Genomic DNA, 18,843 nt, shown 5'->3' with positions numbered 1-18,843 from the left:
GCTTGCAAAATACGATCGACTTCGCGTTTATTTTCAAGACTCACACCCGAATACATCATCTTTTGGCTTTGACAGCATCGCTGCCCGATCTGACTCAACCACAGACCTGAGTCGCACATGTGCACAGTTGAGTCAGAGCGGGCAGCGACGGAAGTCAGGATTGGTCGAGCGAGCTAGAGAGTGAATGGAGAGAGGGAATGGCGACAGTGAGAACAAACATGATTCAACGGTTTCGAATCACTGCAACCACGAGAGGTTCTTCATCATACTGCCATAACTGTGCACAAAATAATGTTAGGTTGATAGGTCCAGTAGTTTGCGAGATTAGCCACAGACAGACACACACGCGCGTGCGACTTAACGCATAATATCCCCTCCAGGCTACGGGCTAGCGGAGATAATACATACATAAAAACATCATGTAAGAAAAGTTTGAGTCATCCATCCATTATCCAAACCACTTATCCTGCTCTCAGGGTCGCGGGGATGCTGGAGCCTATCCCAGCAGTCACTGAGCGGCAGGTGGGGAGACACCCTGGACAGGCCGCCAGACCATCACACACACACACACACACACACTTACACACACACATTCATACCTGGGGACAATTTAGTACAGTGATTCACCTGACCTATGTGTCTTTGGACTGTGGGAGGAAACCGGAGCCCCCGGAGGAAACCCACGCAGACACGGGGAGAACATGCAAACTCCTCACAGAGGACGACCCGGGACGACCCCCAAGGTTGGACAACCCCGGGGCTCGAACCCAGGACCTTCTTGCTGTGAGGCGACCGCGCTAACCACTGCACCACCAGTTTGAGTCATGTTTGTGTTAAAGTACTGAGTAGATAGATGTCTGTCGTAACGCCACTAGGAGACGCCCTGCAGTCTGCTGGAAGAGCGATGTGTGCCATCACATAGACTCAATGCTGAGAAACTCCACCGGTGTCACTCTTCAATACAGAAGAGACAAAACACGTAAAGCCCAAACCAACTTCCACAGACCAGATGGTGGAAAGTGACTGGGAAGGCAGCCAGTCTGAATCAGACCAACAGCGTCCTTTAAAGAACTCCTGATGTAATGAGCTGCCATCCCAGTGCTCCCAGTCTTGGTGGCCAGCCCAGTGCTCCTCGTCTTACTGGTCATCCCAGTGCTCCTCGTCTTACTGGCCATCCCACTGCTCCCAGTCTTACTGGCCATCCCAGTGCCCTCAGTCTTAGTGGCCATCCCAGTGCTCCTCGTCTTACTGGCCAGCCCACTGCTCCCAGTCTTACTAGCCATCCCAGTGCTCTCAGTCTTAGTGGCCATCCCAGTGCTCCTCGTCTTACTGGCCAGCCCACTGCTCCCAGTCTTACTGGCCATCCCACTGCTCCCAGTCTTACTGGCCATCCCACTGCTCCCAGTCTTACTGGCCATCCCAATGCTCCTCGTCTTACTGGCCATCCCACTGCTCCTCATCTTACTGGCCATCCCACTGCTCCCAGTCTTACTGGCCATCCCAGTGCTCCCAGTCTTACTGGCCATCCCAGTGCTCCCAGTCTTACTGGCCATCCCAGTGCTCCCAGTCTTACTGGCTTTGTGCTGAGCCCACGTGATGTCAGAGCATTTACACAAGACATCCGGCGAACTTCTCTGACACCACAGGTTACATGGAATCCTCCATGATGAGGACATCCTGATTAAAACAAACTAAAACTGAGTTGTAGGAACTGTTTTTATTTTCAGTCATTAGCATGAAACGTTTATATCTCTATAAATATTTAACTTTAACATTTTTTTTACCAAGTGTTTACTTTTCCTTTAAGTTAAATCTAATTAAATTAAGCCAACTTCAGCTGCACAGTCCTCCAGGTTTGTCCTACCTCCAGCGCCTGGTGTTTTCTCAGTAGAGTCTGGGTGGCGAGCAGGTCGGGGTCTTGGTCTTCAGAGTCCAGAACCGCCTCCTTCTCGGCCATCCAGCTCTTCAGCTCGTCGACGTCGTGGTTAAACTGATGCACCTCCCTCGCCGCACGCAGGTTCTGACAGAAACAGGAGAGTGAATTACATTTACAAGGGTAAAACATCAGGGTGGCGCAGGGGCTTAGAGAGACCCTCACAGCAAACAAGCTCCCAGGTTGGAGCCTAGCGTTCCCGACTGGAGCTAAGAAGTTCATCTGGGCCACCTCCCAGGGCTCAAACACACACATGTCGGGTGAAATGGAGACTGAGTTGTCCATGGGTGTAAATGGTGTGTAAGTGATAGGCCTTGTGACTCCCCAAGCCCTGTGACAAATAAAGTGTTCCTGATCCTGATCCTGATCCTGGTCCTCCTTCAAGTCTACACTATGGTGATGTTGACATGGTCTGGACCTAAGGTAAACTTTTTTTTTAATGATTTTCCCCCTTTTTCTCCCCAATTGTACCCGTCCAATTACCCCACTCTTCCGAGCCGTCCCGGTCGCTGCTCCACCCCCTCTGCTGATCCGAGGAGGGCTGCAGACTACCACATGTCTCCTCCCATACATGTGGAGTCACCAGCTGCTTCTTTTCACCTGACAGTGAGGAGTTTCACCAGGGGGACGTAGCACATGGGAGGATCACGCTATTCCCCCTCCCCCCCGAACAGGCGCCCCGACCGACCAGAGGAGGTGCTAGTGCAGCGACCAGGACACATACCCACATCCGGCTTCCCACCAGTAGACACATCCAATTGTGTCTGTAGGGACGCCCGACCAAGCCCGAGGTAACACGGGGATTCAAACCAGCGGTCCCAGTGTTGGTAGGTAACAGAACAGACCGTGGTAAACTAATTTTTAACAGTATATGGGTATAAAAGTAAGACTCGTGAACTGTGCACTTTTAGCAGGAAAACAGATGAATTTCAGTCGTTTTACCAAAACTGTAAACTCAAGATCACATCACAGCACCGTTTGTGAATTTACCGCGTACACGTAAATGACAAGGTGGAAAGATTAGGTCATCACAACATACCAAACTTCATTGTAGAATGTTTGTCGTCCGCACCTACACAAACTTAGTCAGAATCAATAGAAGTTGACCTCAATCCTGATTTTTATTGCGATGTTCAATTTAAAGTTACATTAATACATAAAAACAGGCCACAAACAAACTGATGTGTTTCAGCTAAGTGTGACTTTGAATTAAAGCCATGAAGGGGCGTCCAGGTAGCGTAGCGGTCTATTCCGTTGCCTACCAACACGGGGACCGCCGATTCAAATCCCCGCGTTACCTCCGGCTTGGTCGGGCGTCCCTACAGACACAATTGGCCGTGTCTGCGGGTGGGAAGCCAGATGTGGGTATGTGTCCTGGTCGCTGCACTAGCGCCTCCTCTGGTCGGTCGGGGCACCTTTTCGAGGGGGAGGGGAAACTGGGGGGAATAGCGTGATGCTCCCACGTGCTACGTCCCCCTGGTGAAACTCCTCACTGTCAGGTGAAAAGAAGCGGCTGGTGACTCCACATGTGGTAATCTGCAGCCCTCCCCGGATCAGCAGAGGGGGTGGAGCAGCGACCGAGACGGCTTGGAAGAGTGGGGTAATAGGCCAAGTGTAATTGGGGAGAAAAACGGGGGGGGCAATGAAGGCTTACAGTTAGCTGGAACACGTCAGCATGTTTTTATGTGATAACTGAACTTTAACATCAAAACAAAAACCAGCAGTACAGGATTCAAGGTATATTTCTTTACGAAATGCCGCCCTTTTCCCTAATCATGGTTGGATTCAAACTAAATCAAGGTGTGACTGGACCAGGATCACGTGTGTGTGTGTGTGTTTGTGTGTGTGTGTGTGTGTGTGTGTGTGTGTGTTGCTGTCGGACCTGCTCCCTGGTTCTGATACTGTGGTTCAGCTCGTCCCACTGCCGGCTGAGCTCTGCCTCCCTACGCCGGGCCGTGCCGAGCGCCTGCAGGTTCTGACCCAGCTGTTGCACCGAGGTGAGCCGGCTCCGACCAAGAGCGGACACCTCCGACACCAGAACCTCTAATTTCTCCTGGAGAACCTGGACGGAGACACGGGGGACTTTACTAGCACATAAAGACAGATCCCTGAACACAGCATCAACGAGTTCAAATCCCTTCACTGTCCTATCTTTCACAAAAACGTCATATCTCCTCAGATAAAGACAACAGGTTAGGGTTAGCGACGACCTCTAACCCTACTGAAAACCCACACACACACACACACACACACACAAATGCATACTCATACCCTCTACTTTTAGCTTTCCTTGCTACATACAAATGTCTGCACACCAACAGCGATCCTAAAATCAAATAATTTGGTTAAAAAGTCAAAGTTTCCCCTATGGGTCAAATAATCTTAAGCTCCTCTGCTCTTCTGCCTCACCTCCACATCCTCCAGATCTTGCCCGCAGTCCTCAGATTCAGCCAGACTCTTCTTGGAGGTCAACCATGTTTGTAGTTCTTTGGCCTCTCGCTCAAACACGTAGAGGCGGAGCTGGTCGTCCAGGGAGGCGCGACGAGAGGTGGACAGACGCAGGAAGGTCTCGTATTGCTCCAGAAGCTCGGGGAGAGACTTGGCGACCAGGTGGCTGAAACAGAGAGTGACCCGAGACCGCCACCTTATTTCATCAATAGCATTGATAGAGACTGACTGACTGGATTTTGTTGCCATCCAGTCTTGATGGTGTCTCATCCATCAGGCTGCAGCCACGTACAGAGGACAGACATGATCCTTAATGGCCAGTCTGTGATTTATTTGACCGCATCACACTGAGGTATATTTACATACAGACCTGAGAGCCTGCCTTATTGATGGAAAATAAGCATTTCATGTCTTTCTCAGCCGATGGGAACTGAAAATGTGGGTCTGTCTTACAGTTGGGTCTGACTTACCCAACTGTATGACCATTAGTGATGTGAATGAACCCTTTACAGCAACAGAAAACATTAGAAACCCAGATTTAGTTATTTAGTGTTGGTCCTTGTATTAAGACACCTGTCAATCAATCTGGGAGAGACAGCAGCTTCCAGTCCTGTGGTTTGTATTTTGGTAGCAGGGCGACCCTTTGGTTTACATTAGAATTCATGATTGTGGCTTATGATAAACTCTCACCACAAACACAAAGCACTCTGGGCTTTCTGAGGTTTTATCTGGCCAATCACCCCACTCTTCCAAGCCGTCCCGGTCTCTGCTCCACCCCCTCTGCTGACCCAGGAGGGCTGCAGACTACCACACGCCTTCTCCGATACATGTGGAGTCACCAGCCGCTTCTTTTCACCTGACAGCGAGGAGTTTCACCAGGGGGACGTAGCGTGTGGGATCACACTATTCCCCCCAGTTCCCCCTCTCCCCCGAAAAGGCGCCCCGACTGACCAGAGGAGGCGCTAGTGCAGTGACCAGGACACATACCCCATTCCAGTTTCCCACCCGCAGACACGGCCAATTGTGTCTGTAGGGACACCCGACCAAGCTGGAGGTAACACGGGGATTCGAACCGGTGATCCCCGTGTTGGTAGGCAACAGAATAGACCGCCACGCCACCCAGACGCCCCCCTGGTCTTTTGTTTAAAATCAAATTCAGAAGATTGAAAGCACATACGTCACATGGCATCGTCATATAAAAGAAGGAAGAAGTGTATTTTCAGGGTCCAATCAAACGTCTTCAAACGGCTCCAGGAGAGACGCTCAGCGAGCAACATCAGATCACGTGATGTTCTGAGCCGTTTCCTGGTTTAAGTGTATGGGAGTGTGCTGATGATGATACCAGGTGACGGTACAAGGTCACAAGCCTCCGGTGGTTCATCAGGTCTACCTTTTAGGATGATGGAGGTGCTGCAGAGATGCTCCAGTTTCCTGCAGCCGCTCCACCTTCCCCCTCAGACTCTCCAGCTCCATGTCCAGAGAATCCAGTTTCCTCAGCAAGGCCTCCGTCACCTCCTCACTCCTCCCACAATCCCGGGAGTCCAGAACCCCCCTCTGCTCCTGCAGCCAGAGGTCCAGCTCTGACACCTGAGGTCAGACAAACAGGTTAAATACACACCTGAGGACAGACAGTCAGGTTAAATACACACCTGGACAGCCTCACTAACATTTATCACTTACTATGGCAGTTCGCTGAAACTAACTTTGCATTAACAGTCATTTTTGATCCTCCACATACACACACACACACACACACACACACACACAAACAAACAAACACACACACACACACACACACAAAACGCTACCTCATTGAGGAAGGTGTGGATGCTGAGAGCCTCTTGTAACAGCCTCGCCTTGTCCTCTGCTTCATCCTTCAGCTCCTCAAAGACCTTCCTCAGCTCAGCCAGGCGGTCTGTGATGTCAAGTGATGCAAAGTGACAACCTCTGACCTAGGAAGTTAATGTCCACCACAGAAACAGATGTCAGAAAACAGGAAAAGCTCTGAGTGGGCATGCACAAATTCCAACAAACAGCACATCTCATTTAGGCGCATCTTTCTTTTTTTTCCCCTCCCCCAGTTGTATCCAGCCAATTACCCCACTCTTCCGAGCCGTCCCGGTCGCTGCTCCACCCCCTCTGCAGACTACCACATGCTTCCTCCCATACATTTGGAGTTGCCAGCCGCTTCTTTTTACCTGATGGTGAGGAGTTTCAGCAGGGGGACGTAGTGCGTGGGAGGATCATGCTATTCCCCCCCAGTTCCCCCTCCCCCCTGAACAGGCGCCCTGACCGACCAGAGGAGGTGCTAGTGCAGCAACAAGGACACATACCCACATCCGGCTTCCCACCCACAGACACGGCCAATTGTATCTGTAGGGACGCCCGACTAAGTCGGAGATAGCCCGGGGATTTGAACCAGTGATCCCCGTGTTGGTAGGTAACAGAATAGACCACCATGCATGTTTCTGAAGCATACCAATGCGTATAAACTCCATTTCATTCTGTTGACTTGACCTGAAAATAAAGTTTGGAAAAAAAAAATTAAAAAAATCATCGGTTCCCTCACCAGGTTCTGTCCCGCCTCCTGCACTGCCTGGACCAACGGGGCACGGCTTGAGATTTCCTGCATCACAGCCTGAAAAGTAAGAATCAAGCATGTCACATGCACCTTCACTCCCACAGTCAGTGGTTCTGAGTCAGGTCCTCGTGTATCAGCAGGCCTACTGGTTTCCTATTCTACCAGATAGTTCATTACAGCCCCCGCTGTTCCAGGTATTCAGCCTCCAGTCAGGGAAGTTTTGCACCTGGAACAACAAGTGACTATAATGAACTACCTGGCAGAACAGAAAACCAGCAGCACTAGTGGTGCCTGAGCGCCTGACTGAAAACCACTAGTCTGACCTTCAGCCAAATGAATTAGCCCGAGCTCCAAACACCACTTTGCCTTGTTTATGCCTTTCTCATCAAAGACATATATCCAAACCACATACTTGTGTGTGGGACATTCTTGTGTAAGAAGTGGGGTTGTTGTGAAGCATCTGATGTGTTGGTGTGGTGTTGTGTGCCTGTCACGTTTCACTCTCAACCTTCACCGCTGGCTAGCAGAAATGTGAACTGGAGAGCCGAGCACGTAAGTCTCTCCCTGCCAGTACATAGCCTCTCCAACAGCAAGCCCTATATAGCGCCTCCTCGTGGCGACACATGGTAACTGGGTGCACCTTGGACCCTGGCTGAACTACAAGGGACTTGGAGGAGGTCTGGCCCCTCGACGTGCAGTACTCAGGCCCACCAGTGTGTGGATATTCCCTGATGCCCACGAACCACCCCAACTATGGGTTAAATAGTGCCGCCTAGTGGATACCTCAGGAGAGGAATAGACTACGGGAGTAAACCCCTTCAGAAAATCAACGCCCACAGTGCTGTTGTTGTTTTGTTTTCCTGGCCCTTTTGTATGTGTTTAAGTTGGACAGTACTGCTGGCGTCGTGTGTGGCTGCCGCTTCTCCCTCTCGTAGCCCCCCTTCCCATCCACCCCTGTATGTCTGTGTTATGTTTATTTGTTGTCTTGTTTCACTCCGTTTATTGTAAAGCCACTTTGAGTAATAGAAAAGAGCTATATAAGACTGATTAATTATTATTATTTTATCATTATCATCATCATTATCTTTATGATGATGATGATTAATATTATTATCATTATTATTAATATCATCATCATCATTATTATTATTACTATTATTATTATTTGGAAGTGAAAACCAAAGTGCAAGTAATATCAGTGGGTGAATCACTTGCTGGCTACCTGGTGTTTTTGCAGCATCTGCTGTGTGTTGGTCAGCGTGTTGCCCAGCTCTTTGGTGGAAGTGTGAGTCAGTCTCTCTGTCAGCCAGGCCATCTCCTCCTCCAGGTCTCTGTAGAACTGGAAGAGAAGCTGCCATGACTCCAGAGTTTCCCTGCGAGACAGCAGCAGCTCCTCCAGACCGTTGTACCTGAGAACGAGATGGTAAAACTCGGTCCAAGTCCATCTAACACAAAGCTTGTATAAGTAGCACCAAGTGTTGTTTATGCTTTACAGCTGACTGAGAAAACAGTAACCCTAACTGATGAATCCATTCAAGATGGCAAAATGTTTACTCAACGTGTGTCAGACACCAACACGCCAGACACCAACACACCAGACACCAACACGCCAGACACCAACACACCAGACACCAACATATGACACCAACACATCAGACACCAACACACCAGACACCAACACACCAGACAGACACTAACATACCAGACACCAACACACCAGACACCAACACACCAGACAGACACCAACATACCAGACACCAACATACCAGACAGACACCAACATACCAGACACCAACACACCAGACAGACACTAACATACCAGACACCAACACACCAGACACCAACATACCAGACAGACACCAACACACCAGACAGACACCAACACATCAGACACCAACATACCAGACACCAACACACCAGACAGACACCAACATACCAGACACCAACACACCAGACATCAACATACCAGACACCAACACACCAGACACCAACATACCAGACGCCAACACACCAGACAGATGCCAACATACCAGACACCAACACACCAGACACCAACACACCAGACAGACACCAACACACCAGACGCCAACACACCAGACAGACGCCAACATACCAGACACCAACCCACCAGACGCCAACACACCAGACACCAACACACCAGACGCCAACACACCAGACACCAACATACCAGACACCCGTTTGTATCCGGTACCATGAAGCTATATGAGGAAACAACCTCAAACACATCGGCCTTTATGAGAAAATCCAGGTAGGGTTCTAGTACTCAAGCACGGGCTTGGTCTCAAGTCTGCAGTTTGAAGGTCTCCAGTTCATCCTTGAGTTCACAGCATAATGACTAAGACTTGACTCGGTCTCAAACAGTGCCAATTTGTGATCATATTTCAAGACAGTTCGAGCACAAGATTTAAATGTACTTTAAAATTTTCCCCCTTTTTCTACCCAGTTGTACTTAGCCAATTACCCCACTCTTCTGAGCCATCCAGCTCACTGCCCCACCCCCTCTGCTGATCCGGGGAGGGCTGCAGACTACCACATGCCTCCTCCCATACATGCGGCGTCACCAGCCGCTTCTTTTCACCTGACAGTGAGGAGATTCACCAGGGGGACGTAGCACGTGGGAGGATCACACTATTCCCCCCAGCCCCCCCCCCCGAACAGGCGCCCCGACTGACCAGAGGAGGCGCTAGCACGGTGAACTGGATACATACCCGCACCCGGCTTCCCACCCGCAGACACAATCAGTTGTGTCTGTAGGGACGCCCGACCAAGCCAGAGGTAACACGGGGATTCAAACAGCCAATCCCCATGTTGGTAGGCAACGGAATAGACCGCCATGCCACCCGGATGACATTTTTTTAAATTTTCAAATAAATATCACTTCCAGTGAGGAGTTCAACAGGTGCAATCTAAACTATTTATTTTTTTATCATTATATGCATAACATATGTCTGAAAAATGAGAATCTGGAACATTCTTCCTTGCTGGAAGAAAATAAGTCTAGATAAATATTACACAGCAGGGACATCTTGACTTACGGATGATCCGCTGTGGCGACCCCTAACGGGAGCAGCCGAAAGTAGTAGTAGTAGGGACATCTTGACTTACTATCCATGGCAGACTACTACAGTTACAGTCATGGTGTTTAACTGGACTTTTACTGTTCTGGTGTCAGCCCACACACAAGTTTTGGATCCACTGGTCTTAAGCTGGATTCACCCCCCTAAAGACTTGGTCTGGACTCAGTCTAGACTTGGGTGGTCTGGACTACAAGGCTACATCTACATCTAGGCTGGTTTTGAACATAAGCATCTGGTCACAGTGATATTGGGCTCTCATCAGATGTGGTTATGGTTATTGAACTAATCTCAGACCTGGTGATGTGGTGTGCCACTCTGGTCTGGATCTCCTCCGCCAGGAAGTTCCCTTCAGAAAGGAAACTCTTTGCCGTCTCCACCAGACCCTGTTTAAAAAAACAACCGTGTTTACTCTCTCCATATTAATCCTCCATATTAACACGCTCACCAGCGTCACCATTTGGTAAGAGCGAGAAAGACAAAGCCAAGGCCATGGGACTGGATTACAAAATCTACCATTACATTACATTACATTACAGTCATTTAGCCGACGCTTTTATCCAAAGCGACTTACAATAAGCGCATTTAAAGTAGGAAATCAGGTGCCAAAGAAACCTGTCCTGAATAACCATCAGTCTATACCTCTGTACAGTGACTCCGTCTGTTTATGCAGTACTAGACCATGTAGAAGTTCATTTTGAATTGTGTAAGTGAATTTTCCTGTGTCTGCGTCTGTGTGTGTGAAAGGTCTCTGCTGTTTGGGTGAATGTTGCATTGGGTTTAGCTCCAAATTTGATAAACGAAGAACACAATCCAAGCTATGAAAACAAGTCATGATTTCAACCCGTCAAGTATATGGAGTTTTGACGGGAGACTTCTCCATTGTTCACTTCCCTCACTAACCACCATGTAATGCATAACGAATATACAACACTTGACACTTTTTTGGAGGACCACAGGCACCCAAAGTCCTGCTCACCAAAAAAGTGATTGGGGTTTTCAAAACTCTGACTGATTCTCTCGTTATTCTCTGATTAGCTAATGAGACAAGAGAGGCCCTGATGTCTATGGAGATCGAAGCATTGTGGCTTCATGTTCATGTCGCCCACCTGAGCCCCCTAATGGTAGGGTGTTGCTGCAGGGCACCTAGTCCTAGTGCATCTCATCTCATCTCATCTTCAGCCGCTTCTCCAGGATCGGGTCACGGTGGCAGCAAGCTAAACAGGGCACTCCAGACATCCCTCTCCCCAGCAACGCTCGGGAGCTGGAGTGTGTTGGTGTTCCCAGGCCAGTTTGGACATATAGTCCCTCCAGCAAGTTCTGGGTCTACCCTGGGCTCTCCTCCCAGTTGGATGTGCCCGTAAAACCTCCAAAGGAAGCCACCCAGGAGGCATCCTAATCAGATGCCTGAACCACCTCAACTGGGTCCTTTCGACGTGAAGGAGCAGCGGCTCTATTCTGAGCTTCCTCCGGATGTCCGAGCTCCTCACCCTATCTCTAAGACTGAGCCCAGACACCGTACGGAGGAAACTAATTTCAGCCCCTTGTATCCGCGATCTCACCTAAAGCTCATGACCATAGGTGAGGGTTGGAACGAAGACTGACTGGTAAATTGAGAGCTTTACCTTCCGGCTCAGCTCTCTGTTCACCACAACAGTCCAGTACAACGTCTACATTACTGCTGATGCTGCACCAATCCGCCTGTCAATCTCCCGCTCCATCCTACCCTCACTCGTGAACAAGACCCCGAGATACTTGAACTCCTTCACTTGAGGTTAAGGTTAGGGTTAGGGTTACCATACTCTACCATTTTCCAGTAGAGAACCATTGCCTCAGACTTGGAGGTGCTGACTCTCATCCCAGCCATTTCACACTCAGCTGCAAACCACCCTAGTGCCCACTGGAGGTCACGTTCTGATGAAGCCAACAAAACCACATCATCTGCGAAGAGCAGAGATTCAATTCTGAGGTTCCCAAAACGGACAGCACCAAGTGCTATTCAATTAATCATGACAATTTGTATGATATATTTAATAGGTTGTGTGATTTCAACATGTATTTTGTGGGTGATCTGAAAATTGACTGAAACTTAAAATCCTGCCCACTTAAGGATAAATGTCTCATATGCATGTGGTTTGACACAAGCTGTAACGAGTCCAACTTGAGTATCTATATAAAAGTGATGGATGTTGATATCCATCACTTATTCATCATGTTGTTGCCTCAAGTGAAGGAGTTCAAGTATTTCGGGGTCTTGTTTATGAGTGAGAGTAGGATGGAGAGGGAGATTGACAGGCGGGTTGGTGCAGCATCAGCACTAATGCAGATGTTGTACCAGACCATTGTGGTGAAGAGGGAGCTGAGCCGGAAGGCAAAGCTCTCAATTTACCAGTCAGTCTTCGTTTCAATCCTCACCTATGGTCATGAGCTTTGGGTAGTGGCCGAAAGGGTGAGATCGCGGATACAAGTGGCTGAAATGAGTTTCCTCCGTAGGGTGTCTGGGCTCAGCCTTAGAGATAGGGTGAGGAGCTGGGACATCCACAGGGAGCTCGGAGTAGAGCCGCTGCTCCTTCACGTCAAAAGGAGCCAGTTGACGTGGTTCAGGCATCTGATTAGGATGCCTCCTGGGCGCCTTCCTTTGGAGGTGTTCCGGGCACGGCCAACTGGTAGGAGACACCAGGGTAGACTCAGAACTCACTGGAGGGACTACATGTCCAATCTGGCCTGGGAACACCTTGGGATCCTCCAGGAGGAGCTTAAGGACGTTGCTGGGGAGAGGGATGTCTGGAGTGCCCTACTTAGCTTGCTGCCACCGAGACCCGACCCCGGAGAAGCGCCTGAAGATGAATGAATGAATGAATGTCTTCATCATATCTTTACTGACTCTGGAACATTGTTCTGAAGCCATATCGATGTCAGGATGTTGCAGCGATCATAGCTTAGTGTAGATCATTTAGATGTGACGCTCTTGACACCAGTAGAAAACTTGATCACTGCGCCAATCTGTCATGTTGTAAACTTGAGTATAGAAAAAGTTACTCGTCCACAAGCTTGGAAGACTGCAAAGATAACCCCACTGTACAGGAATACAAATTTACACTTGTGTGGCCCTAACGGACATCCAAATAGTCTGTTTAAGGTGAGATAATGGAGAGTAGATCGTGAGGTTGCAGTCACACACTGATGTGTATATACATTTGACATCCACCTGAATTCTGTCACGCTGTCCGTCAACCTCCTCCTCCAACCCCTGTACTGCCTTCAGCAGTCTGCTGACAGATGGCAGGTCGCTCCCACAGTCCTCACTGGCCAGATCTCTCTCCACAGAGCCCACCCAATCCTCCATGTCATCCAATGAACGCTGGAACTGCAGCGCCTGTAACACACACACACACACACACAGAGGCACAAAAATATAAAAACACATGAACTGTATGCAAACACAATGTTAAAATAAGTTTTCTGTGTGTGTGTGTGTGTGTGTGTGTGTGTGTGTGTGTGTGTGTGTGTGTGTGTGTGTGTATACCTGATAAGCTTGCTGTAGTCTGGTTTTCTTCTCCTTGCAGTGTACTAACAGAGAGTCCCAGCTGTCAACCATTTCCCTGACTCGGGGGCGGAGCTTCTCTTCAGCAGAGTGACCACAGGAAATCATCCTCTCCCCTTCCTGTCTCACACACACACACACACACACACACACACACACACACACACACACACACACACACACACACACACACACACACACACACACACACACAAAGGCTGAATCCAAATGTCCAGACTTCAGTGCTCTTGCAGATTCGAGGACTTTACACATTCCCGGGAAGTCTGCAAGTGCTGAGGGCTGTCCAAATCTACAATTCATCCAGTCCACAAGGGGCCTCCAGCGGACTTTCTGCAGACTTCCAGAGAGTCCGCTTGGGGTGCAGACTTCACCAGATTGCACTGATTTAATTACCCACAATTCATTGCAATGTCGATGGGACGTAAGTTTTCCAACTGCCGACTAAAAAAACAAAACGAACTAATTATGAATGTGTAAAACAATTACTGTATGAAAACTTTACTTGACTCATGTAGGCCAGGAATAATATCCAACCACAGCATGACATAGGAATATGTAGCAGTACAGGCTGTTTATAACTGCAACCTGCCCTATAAAAGCTGTGCATGACTTCGTGGCACATGTTAATTATGCGTATCACAAGAAAATTAGAGAGCCATTTCTGTAGAATTACATCGTGTTTTATTATGGAATATAGTGAATATTTATAATGGAATATTGTGGATTTTTCCCAGAAGAATTCGGTAACATGTTATTGAAGGGGTGTGCATGAGAGTGACATGACACGGTCATAACCATGACATGACACCTGTCGTGAACAGGAAGTGAAGCTAAATGGTCCTGTGTCGCGTGACACCTCTGGTATCGTGTAAGTTGTACAGCGGTTACATGGACAAGTGCTGCAGCGATCACCGGGTACATGATTGTAGTTGTCAATCGCATGTTTAACAGCAATGAGTGGGAGAGCCTTGAGGCCTGTCTATCAGCGGCTTTTACAGCCTTGCAGTCTCGCACCCTTGCAGACTTGATGTGATGATAGTGAACACGTCCCAGGACATATGACTGAAGTCCATGCGGGCTCAGTCTGCAAGTCTGCAGGGTGGACATTTGGATTCAAAGAAACTTTTTTTAAGCAAAAACAGTCTGTTTTCTTTTTTTTCTTCTTTTGGCTTTGTCCCCGTTTTTCTCCCCAGTTGCACCTGGCCAATTACCCCACTCTTCCGAGCTGTCCCGATCGCTGCTCCACCCCCTCTGCTGATCCAGGGAGGGCTGCAGACTACCACATGCCTCCTCCCATACATGTGGAGTCGCCAGCCGCTTCTTTTCACCTGACAGTGAGGAGTTTCACCAGAAGGACGTAGCGCGTGGGAGGATCACGCTATTCCCCCCAGTTCCCCCTCCCCCCGAACAGGTGCTCTGACCGACCAGAGGAGGCGCTAGTGCAGCGACCAGGACACATACCCACATCCGGCTTCCCACCCGCTGACACGGCCAATTGTGTCTGTAGGGACGCCCGACCAAGCCGGAGGTAACACAGGGATTTGAACCAGCGATCCCCGTGTTGGTAGGCAACGGAATAGACCACTACGCTACCCGGGCGCTGATTTGTAAACTTTGAATTTTGAATGCAAAACATTCAACAAAAACAAGAGAATGTTTTTGTTGTGATGCGTTGGTACTGAGTGACCATGATATTAACAGAGCAATCCACTACAATCCACTACATTTCCCTTGTGGACAATAAAGTACATCTATCTGTCTGGAGTTCATTTTTTTATTTTATTTTGTCGTCGCTGGAGAAAATTCTGGAAATCGGGCTCAGCCCTTTTTAAGTTGGCACTAAACTGTATTCAGGCAGTGATAGGAGCCAGCATAACGATACAAAGAGACGAGACATGTATGCACATCTTGGCAGGTGGAAAACCAGTCATTCAGCATCCTTCTAGATAGTTCGCTGTGGTTGACTGTACAGACTGGAGAAAGAGAAATGCTGTTGTCTCAGTGAGATGACTAGAGCCCGGGGACCGTGACGATGGTGGAGCGTTTGAATCAGGAGGGGACTTCACACAGCTCCAGGGGTCTGTTGAAGATCTGCATGACGATTGGAGCCAGTTGGTCAGCACAGGCTTTAAGACAGGATGGGGAGACACCGCCTGGACCCGGTGCTTTTCTGGTCTCTTGTCTCTAGAAAAGCCGGCTCATGTCCTCTACATGTATCTTGAGTGCAGCCTGAGTATCGGGGGGAGGAAAGTAGGGGGGTTGCCAAAGGTGTGATGGGGGCTGTTGTTGTTGGGCTGGAGTGGGTGAGGGGTGTGAATTTGTCCCTCTCACACCTGCAGTAGAAGACATTCAGGTCGTCAGCCAGGTCTTTGTTTGCCTCAGCATGGGGGGGGGGGTCTTCTGTAGTTTGTGATGTCTGTCAGGCCCCTTCACAATGACACAGGGTTGTTGGCTGAAAACCCGTTTTTCAGCTTTTCCATGTAGCTTCTTTTGGCCACTCTGATATCCTTTGTCAGTGAATTTCTGGCCTGCTTGTACAGGCTACTACTGTAGGCATCCTGCTTGGCTTGCCGAAGTCGTCTTAGTTTGGCTTGTTATCAATGTATGTGCAGAAGGTCTTGGTAGGCACACACATGTCTTCACAAAAGCTGATGTAAGACGTCACAGTGTCAGTTAGTTCATCCAGGTTGGCAGTTGCAACTTCAAATAGACTCCAATCAGTGCAGTAAAAACAGTCTTGCAGTTCTGCTTTGCTTCCCGGGTCCATTTCTTCACCGTTTTAACCACAGACTTCGCAGATTTTAGCTTCTGCCTGTAGGTTGGAATTAGATGAACCATGTAGTTATGAGAGTTCCCCAAAGCTGCCCAGGGGACAGAGCGATATGCATCTTTAAGAATTGTGTAGCAGTGGTCCAGTGTGTTATTTTCCCTGGTGGGACAGTTAACATGCCGTCTGTATTTTGGTAGTTTGTAGTTTAATTTTACTTTGTTAAAGTCCCCCAGGGTTATGAAAAGAGAGTCGGTACGTTGTTCCAAGCCGGTAAGCTGGTTGGCCAGGGTTCGCAGTCCACCATTCACGCTGGCCTGGGATGGGAAGCAAACGCCGACCAGGATGAAGGGTGAACAGTCCCACGGTGAATAAAATGGCTTGCAGTTTATGAACAATGACTCCAAGTTCAGGCTGCAGTATTTACTTAACACTATGACATCTGCACACCAACCTTTGTTTATGTAGAAGCAAATTCCTTCACCCTTCGCTTTCCCCGACAACATCGTTACATAATCCACTCGGTGTAGTTGGAGGCCCGGCAGATGTAATCTGTCGTCAGGGGTGGATTCGCTGAGCCAGGTTTCAGTGAAACAAAGGGCAGCAGAACGTGCAAAGTCCTTGTTCATCCTGTTGAGGAGAAGCAGCGCCTCCATTTTGCTGGGCATGGAGTTGAGATTTGCCAGGTGAGTCGCTGGGAGTGCAGATTGAAATCCCTGCTGTCGGAGCCTCACCAGCGCACCAGCCCACTTCCCCTGTCTGCGTCGCCTCCATTTCTCACAGAAAGCCGCTGTTCCTCCAACTAAGATCTCCAAAAAACTTTCCTGGTTTGTGAAAACTGGTGACAAACTATGTGGAGTCAAGTGGCTAATGTTAAGCAGCTTTTCTCTAGTGGAAGTCATCGGGTTTGAGAAACTGGACACACAGGGAATAAACAAAAACAAAGAAGTACTAGAGAGCGCTGTACCGAGGCTGCCATGCATGGCACCATCTTGAATTTCAGCATGCATCCACACAACCTCAGCGTTTTCCAGTGGAGGTGAAAGGTAGAGCTGGGTGTCGTTGTCATAACAACGGCAGGAAAATCTATGTGCTGACATGAATGGATAAAGTGAACTGGTATAAAGTGTAAAAAGGAGTGGGCTGAGCGCCGAGTTTTGAGGCATGCCTGTTGTAATGTGTCGAGGGTTAGACACCTGAACCCTCCATGATACTTTGGTATGACCTCCCTGTCAGGTAGTTAGATCCACTTCAGGGTCGTGCTGGCAACATTCAGGTCCGTCAGTGTCGACAGTAAAATCTGTTGATTCACTGTGTCAAATGTGGAAGATAGGTGAAAGAGGACTACTGAGGACTCGCCAGCGGCTTTGGCTAAATGGAATGCTTCAGTTCATTCCCATATAAATTAACCTTTCAGGACGGAGACAATGCCAACCACAATTCACCATTTTGATTTTTTTTTAACAATTACTGCAGATTAAGCCGCGTCTATCCTGAATGTAAAAATAGTAAAAATTCAAACTCATTACCCCAACTGAATAAAAATCAGTAAAAAAATACTTTTAACTCCTGACAAACCCATTTTATCAAAGACAGCGCCACTGGTCCGCAGTTTCCCCTTAGAACCACCTGATTGCCGGTTCAGTTTAATAACCATGACTTTAAAAGTGACTTGGGTCTTCGGTGGCAGCCATGTCAACATGTGCCCTGGCTCTGCCAATTGACAGAAGCTAAGCAGGTGTGGGCTTGGCTAGTACTTGGATGGGAGACCTCCTGAGAAAACTGAGTTGCTGCTGGAAGTGGTGTTGGTGGGCCAGTAGGGGGCAGTCTTCCATCTGGTCCTAATAAAAACAACAAATATCAAATCCCAATGTGCAGTGACAGGGACACTGTGCTGTAGGAGATGCAGTCCTTCGGATGAAACGTTAAACTGAGGTCCTGACTCACCGTGGTCATTAAAGATCCCATGTTACTTATCACAAAGAGTAGGGGATTCCCTGGTGTCCTTGCAGAATTCCCAACCCAGCTCTCTCCATCTGGCCACCTAATCATCCCCCCATGTAACTGGCCCAATGGTTCCTCTCTCTTCACCTCAAGCTGATGTGTGGTGAGCCTTCTGGTGCAAAATGGCTGCCGTGCATCACCCAGGTGGTGCTGCACACTGGTGGTGGTTGAAGTGAGTTACCCCCTTCAATGTGACGTGCTTATGGTGTCTAGAAAAGCACTTTCATAAATGTAATGATTATTATTATTATTATTTAAATAACATGAAAATTAATTTAAACGCAGAACAAGTGGGATTTGTCGGTTGCGGTGTGTAAACACAACATTAAAAGTTGGCCCCTCCTCCCCGGCTAAACGACACCAGGACACGCCCCCTGACCACAGTTACCAGAACACATCCCAGTGTACAGGCCAACTCCACGTCGCTCTTAATCCCCATCCTCTCCTTCA

At 48.7% G+C, this 18,843-nt stretch overlaps 1 protein-coding gene across 1 annotated transcript in view; it reads right to left on the bottom strand.

Annotated features, from left to right (window-relative positions):
• sptbn5 (spectrin, beta, non-erythrocytic 5) overlaps positions 1-18,843 on the bottom strand; it is a 150,739-nt gene that overhangs the window by 16,117 nt on the left and 115,779 nt on the right. Inside the window, 10 exon segments of the mRNA XM_056296305.1 lie at positions 1,865-2,020; positions 3,816-3,995; positions 4,343-4,547; positions 5,772-5,968; positions 6,190-6,333; positions 6,951-7,019; positions 8,185-8,371; positions 10,355-10,443; positions 13,266-13,433; positions 13,584-13,721. Coding sequence (XP_056152280.1) covers positions 1,865-2,020; positions 3,816-3,995; positions 4,343-4,547; positions 5,772-5,968; positions 6,190-6,333; positions 6,951-7,019; positions 8,185-8,371; positions 10,355-10,443; positions 13,266-13,433; positions 13,584-13,721 — 1,533 coding nt within the window.

The sequence above is a fragment of the Lampris incognitus genome, chromosome 16 (genome assembly GCF_029633865.1).
Source record: "Lampris incognitus isolate fLamInc1 chromosome 16, fLamInc1.hap2, whole genome shotgun sequence".
Classification (NCBI taxonomy): domain Eukaryota; kingdom Metazoa; phylum Chordata; class Actinopteri; order Lampriformes; family Lampridae; genus Lampris; species Lampris incognitus.
This window is presented reverse-complemented; position numbering and strand designations above follow the sequence as displayed.